We start from the raw sequence: 18714 nt of genomic DNA on the forward strand, positions 1-18714 counted from the left end.
ACATCAATGGAACAAACAATATTATGACCACCAAAAAAGAGATGCAGGCCTCCTGAATGTAATGATGATCACATTTCACCTGCCAATCATGGCAAGCAATAGAGTGAATAAGTACCGCTTTGGCTGAGGGTACAGCTGTACTTAAATAACATCTTGTTGCAAAACTGGAGGAGCTATCTCAAGACAATAAATAGTGAACATACAGAGGTGGTTAACACTGGACCAACTTTAAACATTCCTATTTTTGGCGGACAAGTAACAGCTTACTGAGCAAACTATCAACATGGATTGTTCTTCTGTATACTTTGGATACTTAAATATGCACATTAGCCCTTAAAACACAACATTCATGAGCAAATGACCTCCAGGTGTTGTCTCAAATCAAGAGATGCAGTAAAACACTTTAACCAAGACTCCTGATCAGGTAGATGTGTACAGTTACACACACACACACACACACACACACACACACACACACACACACACACACACACACACACACACACACACACACACACACACACACACACACACACACACACACACACACACACACACACACACACAGACACACACACACACGAAAGCTAATTATTAAAATGTTTAAAGTTTAGATGTTTAAAATGGTACATCCAAAACGGCAAGGGAAAAGGCTTTGGGGTTGAGCATATCTACACTATAATTACAACTTTACAAGCGGAAAAAGCCAAAGAGTGAGTCTGTAAAGTGACTTCATTGCAGGAAAGTGATCCAAATTTAAAAAGAAAAAAAAAAATTAAAAAATTGTTGATTAAAGCTTGGCTGGGATTAAAGTTTGGGGGAGAGATAGAAAGGAAGGAAGAAATGAATGTTTAGCTCCAGTGCACTGCCTGCTCTCACCTAAGACACAATGGCTATCATTTTAAACCTGCACTATTTTTTGTACATCATCTACAGTACACAGTGGGATATTTTTGTCAGTACATTCATTCAATACCAACACACTGGCATCTACTCATCAACGAACAAATCTTGTAGCCCAACCATGACTAGTATAGCAAACACTTGGGATCGCATGAATAATTAGTACAGGCTGACAGGTAGATATTCTTCCAACAAAAAGACACGTGGTTACTTTAACTCTAAGGATAATCCTATCTATCAAGTAACATTAATTTAAATTCATCATTGCTGAGAAATCCCTGACAGCTGCATCTTCACATACACAGTAATATTGACATTAATCATACTATTGAGTTTATTTTAAAGTGGCCGTTTTACAGCTCACGATGAAAGGTGCCTGAGAGGTGGTTGGGCCAAAGGAGTGTGGGTGAAAGCATGATTGTCTGCTCAGGCGTGAGGTTTAGATGAGAACTGCGGAAGAGGTTTGGTCAACAGCATAAAACATGAGGAGTGTGTATTGCATCTGACGACCCCCTGTCACAATCACACACACACAATCAGATCCACCCTGAGCTATCATGTACAACTTACAGGACCAATCTCAAAAATTAAAACAACCTGTCCAACCAGCTAGAGCACAACCACTGATTAGCGCTCTGGTCTGGATGAGGGGAGGTAAAGGACACAGTCCTAAGATAGTGCAAATACTGTTGTTGTCTCAAAGAAACAGCCCAGTTGCTTGTTACTGGGGTGGAGACTTGTTGGAGCATCCGTGTTACAGCCATTTTCGGAGTGTAGGCAGGTTCCTGTCCATCCAGTGCTGATTCAGCTTTATGGTTTCCAAAGCTTCCTGCACGCTCCTCATCTGAGAGCCACGCTCCTTCAGACCAGAGAAGAAAGCCTGCACCTATAAGACATCAAAACACACAAGCTCAGCTCACGAAACAAGTACACTGAGAGTCAAACAAATGCATTCTCATAAGAAATGACTTAAGGACATACTTTATTAAGTTGTGCCTCTGTGGAGGACTGGGAGGTAACAGATTTGATGATTGTCTGGATGGCAAAGGAGCCAATAGGGAACCTGCAGCCCAAAAGACAAAATCGTTGAATTTTCAGGTGAAATTATCTCAAAATGCTATACAAAGGGAAACTCTGAGACTAACTTACTTCTCTATGAGGCGGTCCCAGTTCTCTTGTATGAAGTCCCAGGCAAACAAACAACCAGCAAAGCTCTGACACATAGTGCTGATAACCAAAGGCAACTCCTGAGTCTGAATGAGACTTCCCCTCAGACCAAACGACAGAATCCTAGAAAGAAACCAAACATGTCAAAAGGACCCTGATTGTAACTACACAGCGTGGGGATCAAACAATCTTTAGTATAAAGAAGTACATTTTGAAAGCTTTAAGTTGAGATAGAGGAGAATTTTAAAAAACTGAAGCCATAAACCAAAGTGTAATGCTCTTTGCCGCTCTCCCTTAAAAATGTGCCAGAAAACAGAACATAGCATTACTTCAAAATAACTGGGAAGTCTGTGGTCATTACAATTCCCAGATCAATGTGAAAATGCACAAAATCTTCATTTGCTGACTTCTTGTTGAAATCTAGAAACATTTTTTATACTTTCACTCCTGTATACTAATGCTGGTATTATCACAAAAGGCTTAACAATACATCCTATTGAAAATTCAGGGGAGTTAATGACTTTACTGTAAAGCCATCCAGTGGGTCGAATTGGACCCTTTGGTGTTTGACACACGTTTGACACCACTGCCGTACATCTCAAAGGTTTATAACTATTATATTAACAGGTTTTAAAACAAATAACTTCTAATATACAAATCTCAACCTTTTAATAACAACATTTTCACGACTTGTTAAATATCCATGATAAATAAATGCAGATGTACAGAGAGACAGGGCAGTGTCTAGCAGATGTTGCAATTCACCAGTCACATCAATCTATGATCTATGTCCCTGCTCTCACTTATGATCACAAGCTCTGAGTAGTGACCAAAAGAATAAGACCGATGCAAGCAGCAGAAATGATCTTTCTTTGAAGGCTGTCTGGGCTCTTCCATGGAGACAGGACTCAGTGTAGAGCTGCTACTCCTCTGTTTTGAAAGATCCCAGCAGAGGTGACTAGGATCCCTTCTGGGCCCCTTTTGGATGAGATGTTTTGTGCCTGTTCTACCAGTAAGAGCCCCTGGGGCAGACCAAGGACATGCTGGAGAGATTACATCTGGGAGCAACTGAGTTTACACCAGAAGAGCTGGTGGAGCAAGGTCTGTGCTTCTCTGCGTAGGCTGCTGTTTATTCACACCCGCATGGATGGAAATAAATGGATGGACTTACTGAAAAAGACATCAGCTACATTCTAACATAATCTAGCATCCCCAAAATGCAGTCTAATCAACTTATTGAAGATCAGTTTGTTTAGATGTGTGGGGCATCATTATACTGTAATGTAAATTACTTCAAACACAGAACAAGTTTGAAGTAATTTAATAACAGTTTTCCACCTGCTGAGTCAGTAAACATCAAGATTGCTTATGCCAGAAACAAAAAACAAACTATAAATACTTCGCAGGGTCAGTAACAATTTTTACATGTAAACTACAGTAATATAACTACAGCACTGACAAGGTGAGTAACTGTGAGACCTTGAGTATGTCAAACTTTTGCTCTGGTGGAATCAAGTGAAGTCATTTTAATGGCATCGCAGGACTTTGAGTTGCAGATGAAATTAATGGGCGGGGAAACGGACTTTGTTAAAATAGCGCATAATTAACAAATGCAAAAACAAAAAAAAAAAAAACAACTTACTGTACTAAACGTTGTGGGTTCTGAGTGGATGCTAGGCCCTTTAGCATTTTCCGCTTCTCTGAATCGTACGTGGCATGTACATATATGTTGAAAAGAGCGTCCCAGGTTTCATCAGACCGGCCAGCCACTGTAAATACAGTCTGCTGCAGATCACCGGGAATCCTATGACAATAAATACAAAAGAAACAGACTTTTACTTTTGCTACTCAATTCTAATTTTCTGATTCCATTAGGTCCCATCACCTTCCATAGAGATTGAAAATGTGGCGTAAAACCGCAAAGGATTATGGGTACGAGTGGCAAGCGGTACTAGCACACGCAGGCTTTCACATGAAAACAGTCACACAGTGATAAAAAGAAACAGAAAGAATGGCAAGATGCTGTTGTATTATTAACTGCAATAGCCGGTCGCATACCAGCCACGGGAAGCCGACCGGTAAAGAGATCAGTTGTTATCGGATTACGTTGTGGAAGAGAAATTGTTTAAGCCATGTTTCCGAAGTAACAAAGAGCCGACGGATGACCTGGATTGCAGCCATTCGAAGACCAAATATAATGTCCCAGAACACTCCAGTTCACATGTTAGTCTGCTCCAAGCATTTCCATAAAGGTAAGTCTTCTGTTTAACATGATTGTTGATGTAGGTTACAAATAAGTCTTATATTGATTTGAAATGAATTCGTTACGCTATGCTGCTTTGTTCACTGTGGCTTTGCGGGCCAATGTTTGTTGTGTTTTGTAGGAAAACCAGCCTACAAAATGCTGGAATACAGACTGGGCACCCTCTATCAACCTGGGTCATACTGATTTTAAAGCTGCTACCACAGCGGGATTTGATCGGTTAAGAGAGAGAGAGCTCAAAACAGCCATGAAAAGTCCCACATATATGTGCCCAAGTGTTGTATTGAAGCAATCAAGTGATGAATAACTGTTTTCCAATATGTTGTTTTAATATGGTTTTTTGGCATTGTTGATTTGTTTTTCACCGAAGCAGCTAATAAAGCATGATGGAATACAATGTTGCGTCTTTCCTGTAAGATTCTATAATAGAATGAAACAATAATGCCAGTTATAAATAGAGACATTGAATTGAATGAATTCTTATTTTATTTCTATTAGATCTGAAAATGTTGTGTAATACTACAACCTGAAATGACAAATAGATTGCGTTGGCCAGGAGATAAAGAAAAAAATGTAACAACAGCTGTGAAATGGAATAGTCCAAATCACCAAAGTAAACTGGACCTGGGCTTGTTGTAGGGATCTGAAGTTTTTAAACATTTTGTGAGTGCATACACTCACCGTCGTTTTGTACACAACAGTTTTGGGGGCAAATAAAATGCAAGTAGGGATTAAAACCGCAGAATTAATGATGCTGGAAATACTAGCTCTTGATGCAGTGTTTTGATTTTGTTGCCACTCCTACCCACAATACAATGCGCAAAAGTCACGTGGTCTGTCAATCTCTATTTCTAAAATGATGTTTGACTAATACTGTTCACCGTGTTACCAGCTTGAAACGAAGCAGAGTAAGACAATGAAATGTTTGTTGTGCTCTGGACGTACCTGAGGGTACCATTTGACTCCATGTACTTTTTGAACAGGGACGTGGCCTGCTGGGTGCAGTTTTCATCATTCAGATTACAGGCCATCTCCAGCAGAGCAGAGCGCAGCTCCTGTTTGGACACATTCTCTTCTTCTTCCCATGTTTGTTTGGCCGTCAGATTACGAAATTTGCTCATAATAAAATTCTGTCAAAAAACAAACAAACAAAACAAACCCCAAAACAAAACACATTCATTAGCATGATAAAGCCAAAACGCAGATGAACTAGGAAAAAGACTTGCTCTGACCTTATCAAAGATACGTTATGTGTTAAGTGTCAAATCAAAGTCAGATTTTTTTTTAGCAAATTAAAGTTTTATCACGTAATATGACGTAAAAAAAAAAGAAAAAAGAAGAAGTAATGTTAAAAGATGTAGATTAATAGTGAAATTAAAGAACGTCATACTGGCCGTTTTGTGAAATGTAACAATTGTGTCAATCGTGTTTACTGTTGAAGTCACTGCTGCTAGAAGAAGCAGGAGGAATTGTAAAGTGTACAGGGCTATACTCTCTGCTCAGATCCAGAGAAATGCGGCAAAACTGATCAGAAAACTCTTAACAGTATAAATGGATGACAAACCAAAGTACATTGCAAAATCAGTCCAAGAAAAACGAGGCATTCTTCAATGGCCAAGACATTCACCTGATCTCAATCAAATAGAGCAACTTTTCAGTCAAACTGAAAAAGAAGACAGAGAGACCCACAAATAAGCAGCGGCTGAAGGTGGCTGCAGTAAAGGCTTAGCAGAACATCTTAAGGGAGAAAACACACCAACTGGGGATACCTGTGAGTCCTAGACTTCAGGCAGGACTGCAAAGGACTTTTAGCCAGGTATTGAAAACTACCCTAGATACAGCTAATGTAAAGTTTTTTATTAAACCCCCTGAATTAAAGATTCAAGTCTGCACTTCAATCACATCTTGGCAGTTTGATTTAAAATCCATTGTTTTGGAGTCAGAAGCAAAACTTTAAAAATTCTGTCTTTACTGAAAATCTAATTTCTTGGGTGTGAGTTCAATACCTTCATGCGGGATGCAAGATTAGACTCCTGTCTTTTTTCAAGCTGTCGGTAGATATTATTGAGCTGTAAAAGGGCCTCTGTCACAGGAGAAGTCTCAGTGTCCGCTGAGACATATTTCAGTAGATTTATGACCTGCAGGAAGGACACACGTCCCAATCTAGTGACGACACGGGACAAACGAGGAACAGCAGAGCATCAAAATGAAGCAGAAGAAATTTAAAAAAGACTTTCATCACTAAATGCAATTAAAAGACTTTGATACCTGGAGAGAGCAAAGATGTTATGTATAAGTGAAGCACGGTCCTCGTGTGTAAGAACGCCGACATTTGAGAACAAAGCTTGAGCAAGAGCAGACCAGCCATCCTTTCCGTAGTCCACTATGTAGAAGCCTGTATTTTTGTAGTTCAACTTCAGCCAAGTTACATTTTTTGACAGCTTAAATGTGTCTGAAAATACAAAAAAAACAAACAAACCCCAAAACAAAACAAATAAACACATGAATACACTTAAAACTTTTCATTCGAGAGCAGCTCAGCCAAGGACAATTAGAATAGGTTTCTATTTTAGTCTTTTACCTGATTTATTTTTCAGAGTGAAAACCTGTCTGCACTCAGGGGCCAAACTACAGCTGTCGTTCACGTACGTCACTGGAATATGCCACAAGCTAAACAGAGTGCACACTACAGTTAGCACGGTGGTGTCCTTATGATTTATGTGTGTCTGTCTGTCTGTGTGGTAATGTGTAACCCACCTTGACGTATGCGTGGTATTGTCAGATGTGAGCAAGAAGTGCTCCTGTGCGAGTGTCACCTGGTTTCCCATGAGGTTCACAGTGACCAGTGGGAAGCCTTTCTGTGATGTCCACGATGTCATCATCTGCGATACATTCATGTGGTGCGTGGACTTATCGGTCTGAGGATAGGAAGGGGAATATTTGATCTGTGTGTGCAGCCAAATGTCACGCTTTCATTTTTTCTCCACACATGAGAATTAGTGTAGAAGGGGACTCATATTTTGCAGCTATATTCTCAAAATTTGTGCAAACAATTACAATTTCTAGTATCCAAATGGCAACAAAGTGTACACTACTCACAGAATCTATCCAAAAAGATCTCTTTGATGAACAGATCAAAGATAAACTCTAAACTATGAGAGACTTGTTGATCAAGTTGTTAGCATTGTGGCAGACAATAAGATGACTAAGCAAATGAAAGCATCAACTTTAACTGAGGTCATTAGGTTGAAACACTCTTGTCACAATTATATAGTCTTTGCATCTGTCTTGTGCTCTGCCATCAAAAGGGAATAAGCAAGAGAACAAGCAAGGGAACATTCTATGTAGAGCATATTAGCTACATTTGAATTATAGATTGACTGCAATACCTCAGCAAAGAGTAAACAGAATAAAAATATCTATTTAAAAAAAGAAGTTCTAAATAATCTCCATTATGAGACTATTTACAAAGTTAGAAAACAAGGTAATATAACATATCTATATTTAACAGGACTATTTTCAAAAGGCCTTATAAGAGCCTACTCAGGACTCATATGTAATCATCTGTATCTTGCATAGTTGCAATGCTATCCACTAACAAAATCTTTCCTTATATGCAAAGACGTAAACAGTGTAGTACAGATAAAGCACTTGTAGTTGCTGCTACAGTAGATTAGAGCCCATCAGGCATTATCTATTTACTAGTTTGATATCAGCAAGTATAATGTTGATAGATGACAAGTAAAAAAAAAAAAAGTAAAGCAGGGACAGGAGAAACACTCTTTAACCAGGTTATGAGTGTTGGTGTTACATAGTTTGTTCACCAGAGGGCACTATGCATCTTCCTTTTTGGTAACATGGGTGTTTGGAACTAGGATACATCCTGGTGACTAATTTTCTAGCCGTTTAAATGAGAGAGAAAAACTTTGTTTACTCAACGAGCCCAAAGGTCAGAACCTTCTTACAAATATTTCATTTGTATTTTAAGGGCTATATGAACCCATTAATCATATTTCTTATTAGACAATCATGTTTTAAATGTTGCTTAAAGGTGCGGCACTTTACATTCTGTATAATGTTGTAAATATGCACAATATCAGATTAACTTACAGCCTTTGGCTAGCCATAGCAGAACTAGCAGCAGTAGCCTCAGTTTCTTCCTGTCTAGCTTCTACACTCCAGTTTACTCCAGTTTATTCTGGCAAAACCAACCTACGGCTGCTCATGCTTTACTATAAAGTACTACAGATAAGCGCAGGCAGCACTCTGGCAGCCATCTGTTTTACTTTTCCCTCGTTCATTTACAATTTCCTTTCACGGACACACAGAGAGGTGTGTGCAGCCAACTGTAAAGGCTGCAGTCTGACAGTGCCCAGCGGTTGTGTAACATCTTTGACAATATCTTCCATTTAAAAAAATAAGAATGCTACATATAGCCAACTCTTATTTCTAGCAGCAACGTTTGAACTTCTAGTCAATTAGTCATGCACATCTTTTAACACAACAACCAGCTGATCCATGCAGATTTAGGGAGAGTGTAAATGAGTAAATAAATAGGTGTTGTGCGACAGAAAGAAAAAAAAATTGATTTTTAAATCAACAAATATTGGTATTGGTCTTAAAAATACTGTATTGGTCAAGCTCTATGGTAAATTTTACCAAGGCTACATTTTGCCACAATCCCACTTCACAAAGGGGAAAAAATAACCAGCCACTGTGTCAGTAAAAACACACATATGCATGAACATAAAAAACACACCACTAATACCTGTGTGAGGCTGTTCCAGAGGTCATCAGTGTCTGTATTTAATCCACTGAACTGTTTGAGATATTCAATGATACCCTTTCTGAACTGTTGATCTCCGGGGAAGGAAGCATTCAGCATTAGAAGAATGGATGCACCCTGGAAGACAAAGAATAATAAACTAGCAATAAACTATCAAGAATTCATGTGAGGGTCACTATTTCCTTAAATGAACAGCTAGAAATCAAAGTTAAGTGAATTAATGAACAGCATGTGATGTACTTATAAGTCAGAGTTTACCTTTTCATAAGAGACAGAGTCAAACATCTCCTCTACTTGTTCTGTTGTATTAACGTCTGTCGACACAGCGTGCGAGGAGTTTAGTGCATCTTTGTCTAGGGCTCTGAACCGCACTGAGAGGAATAAATTACCCTGCAAACAAACAGGACATACTGCATATGTAGGAGCACATAACATTATCTGATTTAAAACTATGACAAATAATTTGGCAAGCTACACGGCAGAACGTACAGTTTCCAGGTCGGGCGACACTTCCTGCAGTGACATGTACTCCATGTAAGTGGCAAAGCCTTCGTTGAGCCACAGGTCATTCCACCATGTCATAGTCACCAGGTTTCCAAACCACTGTAAAACAAAAAACAAAACAAAAAAACATTGGACATGTGAACATATTCACTGTTTCTTTTCACAGATACAAACACAAACAAAAGTACCTGATGAGCAAGCTCATGTGCTATGACAGAAGCCACCACTTGTTTTTCCAGGAGAGAAGACTCTTTGCCCACTAACAAAGTGGTTTCCCGAAAAGTGATTAGCCCCCAGTTCTCCATGGCTCCTGCCAGGAAGTCAGGAATAGCTACCAAGTCTGACACCAGAGAAAGACAGCATATGGGGTTGTGTAAAAACGGGACAGGGGGAGAACAGTTACACAAGGATAGAGCACAGAGTGTGTATAATTAAATATCCATTGGTTTACTCACCTAGTTTTTTGAGAGGGTAATTAATGTCAAAGAAGTTATTGTAAAACTCCAGCAGTTTAGAGGTTATGGTCAGAGCATACTCAGTGTGCCCATTTTTCTCTGGTACAGAGTAGACTGACACCTAACACAAACAATAAAAGGTATTTATATGTATACACATATATATAGTTTATCAACAACAGCACAGCCTCACTGAAAAATACATTAAAAAAAAAATATTTGCAGAGGCTGAACTGAAACAGAAAAATATTTCTCTGCTAGACCTACCTGGGTTTCTGAAACATTTTTGGTGTTAGGGGTGAAGTCAGCAACGATGAAGGCCACCAGGTAAGTGCTCATGTTAACACTGGTCTTTTCAAACTCATCCTGCACAAGGCCATTGGAGAGATTTGTGGATTTTGCCTGAAATACACAAAACAAGGATGTATTGAAGTCCTCTGCAATAAATCAGTATTGTTGACTTATTGTGGATGAATACAGCAGTGCAGCACACCATCTGGTAGTATTGACTGTACCCCCACCGTGACCTGAGAAGCCATAGTGGTTACAAGAATTACAAAGTCTTCAGGACAGGATATTATTATAATTATGCTTTGTAAACTGTGGTTACATAGTGACAAAGCACAATTGTAAGTTTACTGCAACTGACAGTATCTTAAAAAATCGAAACTCTGTGAACTCTATAATACAGTGGACAAACCCATCATGTAAGCCTCCTCAGAAGAAAGCATATTTCATTTTGTACATCCAAGCCGGTATGTAACAGCTGGCATTAATTTAAAATTGTCACCATTCAGCATCTGTACAAAAAAAGAAGAATCACTTCTTCAAAAGCCAAACCTCTATTAGGATGTTAAACTCTCATGCTACTGTAACCAAATGTAATTCAAACCTTGTGTCAGTTTTCATACATTTAAATCTAGTCGGATACTGCCAAAAATAACAAATGAACAAGTGAATAAAAATAATTCAACCACATATGAATGAAGCCTTATAAAACACTGAGTAGAATGTTTCAACCATTAGTATCATAATGCAAAACTCATTCATTTTAAATTACCTTGGGCATGTTTGAAAGAGTCATGTAGGTTTTTTTTCTGCTGATTTTAATCAGGAATGTCGCTTTGAAAGCTGGTTCATCAAAACAAGGGAAGGCTTTCCTGGCCGACAGCGGCTCAAACTGTGTTGCTGCTAGGACCCTGGGGAAAAGAGGGGGTGAACATGACCATGCTGGAAATGTTTAAACTCCATAAAACATTTTCTTTCTGTATTTGTTATTTTTAAAGCACTCATTTGTTAGACTGTGGCGATGAGATGAGCTGACTCCATAGTCTGTACTTATGGCAGAACCAATTCAATTGTTCCTATATAGCACCAATTCACAACAATAGTCGCCTTAATGTGAAGTATATTTTAAGTGTAAGACCCTACAGTATTAGAAAAAAACTCCAACAAGACATCCCCGTGTGAGCAAACACGTGACAACAGTAGGAAAGAAAAAAACCCTTTTAACAGGAAGAAACCTCCAGCAGAACCAGGCTCGGGAAATGACAACTATCTGCCAGTTGAGAGTGAAGGGAAAGGGTAGACAGCAGAGAGAAACAGGTCAAAAGGAACACTATAAGAGAAAAGGCAGGAGTTTTATAAGTACTAATGATTAAATGCACTAGTAGTGTATAAACACACAGGGAGTGAAAAGAAATGAGTGAAGATGAACTTGTCAGTGCATCATGGGAAGCCCCCAATAGCCTACGCTTAGTACAGTATGAGTCAGGGTCATTAGACCCAGGCTTGACTGTAATCTTTATCAAAAAAGAAAGCTTTGAACCTAATCTTAAAACGTAAAAGTAGAGTGGGAGAAGCCGTCTGTCTCTTCAAGTCCAAACTGGGTGCTGGTTCCAAAATACACGGACCTGATCGATGAAGCCTCCGATTCTACTTTTAAAAACTGTAGGAACCAAAATTAAACCTTGAATCTGAGAGCAAAGTGCTCTAATGAGGTGATATGGTCCTAAGAGGTCTTAAAGATAAGGTGGGACCTGATTATTCAAGGTTTTGTATATAAGGAGAAAATTTTTAAATTAAATTCTGGTGCCAATAAGAGAAATACGGTCTTTCTTTCTAGTCTCACAGCAGCATTTAGAATCAAATGAAGGGTTTTCGTGGACTTTTAAGGACAGCCTGATAATAATGCATTACAACAGTCCAGCAAGAAGTAATAAATGCATAAACTAGTTTTTCAGCATCATTCTGACAGGATGATTCTAATTTTAAAGATCTTGTCCACATGAATGAAGGCAGTCCTATATATTTGCTTGATGTGCACGCTGAAGGACATATCCTGGTCAAAATGACTCCAAGATGACTCACAGTGTTACTAAAGGTAACACTATGAGGCCATCTGAAGTAAATATCCTGTTAGATTTTTAGGGCTGAGTACAATAACCTCAGTTACATCTGAATTTAGAAGTAATGTAGGCCTTTATGTGTTTATGACATCCCTTTAATTTAACTAGTTGATTTGCATGACCTGGCTTCATGGATAAATAACGCTGTGCATCATCTGCATAGCAATAAAACTGTATGCAGTGTTTTGTTATAAGGTTGCCTAAATGAAGCAAGTATAAAGTAAAAAGTATTGGTCCCAGCACAGAACTCCACGACTAACTAATTGGAAATCTATCCAACAGATATGACTCAGACCATTGCAGCACAGTTCATCTAATACAAACAGTATGTTCTAATATCTGTAGCAAAATCTTGTGGTCAGTGGTAGCAAACACTGTACTGAGGTCTAACAGGACAAACGCAGATATGAGTTCATTGCCAAAGGCCATTAGAAGATGTTTCATAACCTTCACTAATACTGTTTCAGTGCTATGATGCACTCTCAATCTTGACTGATTAACTAGTCTAGTTAACTAGTCTTTCAAGATTCTTTGAACTAAAAGGAAGATTAAAAACAGTCTATAATTAGTTACAACAGCTGGAACAAATAAGAACTTTTTAAGTAATGCCTTAATTACCGCCACCTTAAAAGCTTGTGGTAAGTAGCCTGCTAATAAACAGCCAATGAGCAAGGGGTACCTTTTGTTTCCATCCTTATCAATGTAGAAGCTCTTGTAGAAACCATCATATGCGTTTGAGAAGTTGGCAGAATATTCCATTGTCAAAACACAGTACTGGCCTGCTTTCAGCTCCTCTGAGAAATTAACAGCTAACTGCTGTCTGGGTTTGTATTCCAGTACAGTCACATCACTGGCCTGCCCATCACCCAACTGGAAGAGAGAAAGTGTTAGTCACAGACTAGCAGACAAAAAAAAAAAAAAGTAAATTTATTCATCAGAACACAAAAAATTCTCTTCAAACCCACTTTGAAGGTTGCTTTGGTAATGTTGAGATTAGCACCATGGAATACAATGCGGTTTGTGCTGTGAAGTATAGACATGCTGATAACAGTTCTGCCCGTGAAGGTCATTTTGTCGAGGTCGGGGTTCAGGGTGAGGTCATAGCTGAGAGGTTTTATGCTTTGAGGGAGTCGGAGCTGTGCCCATGGAAACAATTCACCATTTGTGGAGATGGGGTAGACTGGCTCAATGGGATTGGTCTTGTTTGGCTTATGACAACCTGCCTGCAGAGGATAGAGAGTTGGAGTGAGCAATGAATGTGTGACTGAGCATGGAGAAAAATAAAATGTTTTTGCTCTGAAATTGATATTCTTGAAGACTAATTAATATTTTCCTTACTTTAGTAAAGGTGCAGCCAGGTAGGAAGTAGAATACCATGGTCACTGAGGCCACTATCACGAGGAATAACACACATACAACTATGGTACGTGATGAGGGTCGTGAACATGACCTGAAATCAAAACGAGATTAACATTACTTACACTAACTCATTTTAAATATGAAGAGGATCTCTCTGCTAACTTGATTGTCAAGTTTTGGTTAATGCGAGCTTTCATAACCGGCATTTAGACAGCGAGTATAAAAATGATCATCTTTCAGTATGAGACAGTTTGCCGGTGAAAGTTGAAGCCTTCACATGCGAAAGTTTTTTATTATGTGACAGGATGTGGTATCTGCATACAGCTTTTTTTAACATTTACCTTATGTAGTCAATAACAGTACTTTGAGGTTAACCTGCACAATTATTTTAACTATGACTTTGCTATATTTAATGGTTACTTTTTTGATCCGGAAGCACAACTCAAACTTAGACCATCTTAGCCTGTGTTGTCATTGCTGTCATTTCATTCTTGGAACAATGACATAATATAGTTTTAAAACAAAATTGGAATTGTAGCCACAAGTTTTCTGACAGGACTCCTAACAGCATGTCTCTTCATAAATATATATTTGTTTTTCAACAGTACTAACAACTCTGCTGGGCAAACAGGGACTACCAATGTTGTTGTACATGCTGTACTTTTATCTTCCGACTCACTAAGTCAAAATTTGTTTTCCAAAAATACTCAGATCATATAATAATACTAAAGTATTTATGAAGCCCTATATGCCACAGAGAAAAAATAATTTTTTAAGTAAACTTGCTGCACATTATCCCATATGATGAACCCTACTTTACCTTGGTGGTGCCTGTCTGGTGTAAGGAGAAGAGTTGGATCTGTGAGCAGAGCTTCGGTTCATAAAAGACATGCCCAACAAACGTGCTGAAGACTCGCAGTCCTCCTCATCGTCATCCATGTCGTTTTCCCCCAGGCCTCGCACAAGTAACCGTGAACTACGGGGTTCATATGTCACTTCATCTGGATCAAGAGCAGGAAACGTCTGGAGAGAGCATATCCAGTAGGTTCTATTATCCTCTGGTTAAATCATGCAGATTCCTATTCATTGTATAGACTTTCCATGTAAGTTAGTTAGCACGGGGTAAAATGTCATATGTAGAGGGGGTGACGAGACTGAGTGCAGAGAAATGAATGATAAAAACAATAATCAGGTAAGAGAAGAGTCCAGATAACAGGTAATGAAAGAAGATGTGTTTTAATAATGATTGTAGCTGTCCTTTCTGCAGCTGCAAAAGGATCGAGGAGCTTTAAGAGAGGATTTGGTGACTATTAGAGAATGAGAAAGTGTAAAGACTTTATCTATAAGGCTGTATGATGCAGCATCACTGCGGTGACTGAAAACTAAAACTGCATATGAAGTATTACCATGATGAAGAGATAGCATTGTCAGACAGAAGCAGCTTACAACTATTTGCCCCAATTCGCTCACATATCAACCCTGACATACTGGCATACCGGAAAGGCTGTGGAGTCTTTGGCTAAATCCACAACATCGGGCTCTTCTTCAAACATGCTGTTCTCAATCATGTTCCTCGGCAGGCTGGCACGCTCTGTAGCACAAAGAGGAAGAGAAATCAGACAGATGCTGCTAAAAAAAAAAAGGGAAATGATTGAAAGGAGAGAGATGTAACAGAATTAAGATGTAGAATTACAGAGTAGCAGAAGAGACTATCTGGCACAAAGAGCAATGTTGTCACTGAATGCGCTTTCAACACAAAGCCACGTTTCATAAAGTGCTCACAGAGTTTTTGCAATTTCCCGTTAGAACACCTTCTTCAGTATTTCCTGCTTCTTTTATCTACACAGAACAGGTTTATCAGGTTGTTGAAAGACTAAACTGCAGACATTACAAACCTGGAATAACTTCTTCTCCACAGGGAAAAGAAGTGAAAAAAGTCCCCAAATAGGAAAACGCTAAAGCAAAGACTACTCATCACTAGACCATGTCACATGCAGTTTTTAAAGGCGTGCATTTCCTCAAACTAACCTGCATATGCAGCTTTATGACAAGAGAAGGCCTTGTTTTACAAACTTTAAGTCACTGCCTGGAAGCCAGACTTTCCCCACAGTAATTCCTGAAACAATCAGAGGCATGTTCAACTTCCTAATTCAATAACTAAAGTATTAAAATGATGAACTGTGCAACTCTGCAGTTTCAGCCCCACAGTCCATTCATGGTTTTACAGCCTAAACAGTTTTCACTTTCCATTTCATGGCTGTAAGTGGAAAGCACAGAAAGACACTGAACACCTAAAGTGTTCACTCAAAAACAACTACAGCAAACAAAGATGAGCTTTAACTCCCAAAGAAAGTCAGCAGACCAGAAATGTCAGAGGTGAATTATTTTGCTCCTTGTGTGCTCAGTACAGTGTTTCTGATATGACAGCGTGGGTCGACACAGTCTCCCTGTCTGGACCACACTGCTGCATGATGAATATCTATAAATAGGTTAGGAGCTAAGCAATGGGCAAAGTGGAAGGTCTACAAGGGTTTATAAGAATAGCAGTGACTAAACACGTTAAACAGATATTTCATATGAGCAAAATGACATTCTCAGAAGAGAGAAGTGGTTATGGTGATGGTTATGATTAAGCAGGATAAATGTAAAACACCCACAGGTCTGTGTGTAAATACACTAAAGCAGTCTATCGGCAAACTGGGGTTTTCCTGTTTATGCAAAACAAGTACAAACCCAACAGCAGACTCACAGAACTACAGCTAAATATGTGCCTGTGTTTGGCAGGTGTGTCCCCAAGTAATAAAACACAGAAAACACACTGCAAAATGGCTCACTCTTTAAAGTTTATAGGAAGGGAGAATATGTAAACGTTTTAACATCATTATCTGATGAAAATGTGATTACGAAATACAAGTTTGGTCTCAGAAAATCACCAAGTCACAATCAAACCTCCTTACATGCACGCAAAGATACACAAAAACAGGAAGTCAAACTACAGTGATTTTGCTGCTGCTGCTACTTTCCTCTGAGCTGTTATAGTGTGTACACAGCCCTCTCTTTTGTTTGCTCTAATAAAACAATGCACGTCCTGGGACCATAACAGAGGTTATAAACAACATGAGCGGCTGGGAGCGTGACTTATCGGCGCTCCACGTCAGGAGAAAACACAGCAGCTATCAAACCAAGCACACTTATATCGAGCGAACAGTGCTGCTATGCTGTTACAGATAACTTGAAACGTAACAGGGTGCTGTGTTAACACAACCTCTGTTCTTAAGCTGTTAGAAATGTGTTTCACTATCTTTATTTCAGTTAAAATATTTAAGCAGCCCACTGATTGATGCTTATGGGGAAATGAAACTCGTATGCAAATGTAAGTGTCATGTCACGGTAGGACTATCAACAATCAACAAGATCGATTGAGAGTAAAATTAAGGAAATTACGCAGCAAAGACAAAGCTGCTTTAATACAGTTTTTAAAAAGTCAATCGCAGCATGTGTCCTCGGGTGAATGTCACTCCCAGCCAAATGTCCCGACAGTTATTAGCTGGCCTGCTGCTGTTAGCTTGCTCTTTTACTGTACCCTCTGCCCGTGTCTACTTACCTGAACTGTTACTGTCAAACAAATCCATGGTAAGATATCTCAAAAGATCTTGTCCCGTCCAAAACAAAAAAATTGGGAAACCTCTGCACTCTCAAAGACGCTAGACAGCCGAAATGATTTTATCGCTGGCAACAACCCACCGCAGGCTCCCTGACACTACACTAGCGGTAGCTAACTACGTAGTAGCTAGCCTGAAACTAGCCAACTTCTGACAATTGTAACCGACTGAAATACATTCAGTTAGCTAACGTTAGCCGCTTTCCATAACTTTATCGCCCATAGCTGTTTATTCAAGTTAAAAAGCGAGTAAGGGGCGGTTGTCGTTAACTAATACACCTTGAGCTAAAAACACATGAACTACTCTTGCTCGCTAAAACGCTCGACAAACAACAAACACACGAGCAAATGACACTTTTCCTCCTCTCCGATCAGTTGTTGACGACCTCCCGTCAAATTACAATACTCACATCTGATTGGATGTTCCCACCGGGAGGCGGGGCCACGTGCACGACGGATGCTTGCGCCCCTACCAAAATAGGTTTTTTGGTTCTCCTGAGAGGACGACGTTCGTGTATATGGTAAATACAGCGTTTTTATATTCTATTTTGGATGTGTATGCATGTTTGTGTAAAGTGGGGGAAATAATTATTCCATTCCCTGTTGACTTCCAAAGAGATGACCAGTGCCTAGATTTTATGATAGTTTCATTTTAATCGCGAGAGACATAATATCAAACTATAATCAAGAAAAACAGATAAAAGTTATAGGTTGATTTTCATGTCATTGAGGGGACTATTTGATCCCAAGCAAAACAAACCCTTCTTGACAAGCACAGCAGTAAGATGTTTTTTGGAGTTGGTCAGCAGGTTTGTTCCCTCTCCTTTAGGGTTCTTGGTTGCTGTTTTTCAGCTCCCTCCACAGATTTTCTGTAGGACTGAGGTCTAGAGACTGTCTAGGCAACAGCATGATCATAATTTGCTTCTTCTTTAGCCACTCCTTTGTGGACTTGGTGGTATGTTTTGTTTTGTTTTTATCATCCACGACCCATCTTTAGTATTCCGGCTTAGGGAAGGAGGTTTTCATCCAGATTTTACAGTGCCGTCCATCAACCCTTCATTGTAGTTAAGTTGTCCTGTACCCTTAGCAGAAATGACCCCAAATCTTCTCTGGATCATTTAGATGTTCACTGGCAAACTTAAGACGGCCTGTACTGTGCCCTCTTGAGCAGGGAGACCTTGCAGGCACTGCAAGATTTCAGTCCATTA

At 39.3% G+C, this 18714-nt stretch overlaps 1 protein-coding gene across 1 annotated transcript; it reads right to left on the reverse strand.

The window, feature by feature from the left end:
• Positions 1–476: 476 nt before the first annotated feature.
• Positions 477–17880, reverse strand: lnpep (leucyl/cystinyl aminopeptidase). The gene is made up of 22 exons (XM_085425374.1): positions 17450–17880; positions 15342–15436; positions 14666–14868; positions 13825–13936; positions 13452–13709; positions 13166–13356; positions 11139–11277; positions 10346–10480; positions 10079–10199; positions 9812–9963; positions 9609–9722; positions 9378–9509; positions 9102–9236; positions 7091–7251; positions 6915–7003; positions 6602–6785; positions 6340–6496; positions 5279–5463; positions 3713–3874; positions 2053–2193; positions 1885–1966; positions 477–1789 (listed from the first exon to the last, which is right to left on the reverse strand). Exons 1-22 carry the CDS (start codon positions 17475–17477, stop codon positions 1658–1660), a joined length of 3108 nt encoding a protein of 1035 aa, XP_085281500.1. The 5' UTR covers positions 17478–17880; the 3' UTR covers positions 477–1657.
• Between the last annotated feature and the right edge of the window lie 834 nt (positions 17881–18714).

This window comes from Rhamphochromis longiceps, linkage group LG12 (assembly GCF_057381845.1).
Source record: "Rhamphochromis longiceps isolate RC_006_pf linkage group LG12, R_longiceps_female_GT1.1, whole genome shotgun sequence".
NCBI lineage: Eukaryota > Metazoa > Chordata > Actinopteri > Cichliformes > Cichlidae > Rhamphochromis > Rhamphochromis longiceps.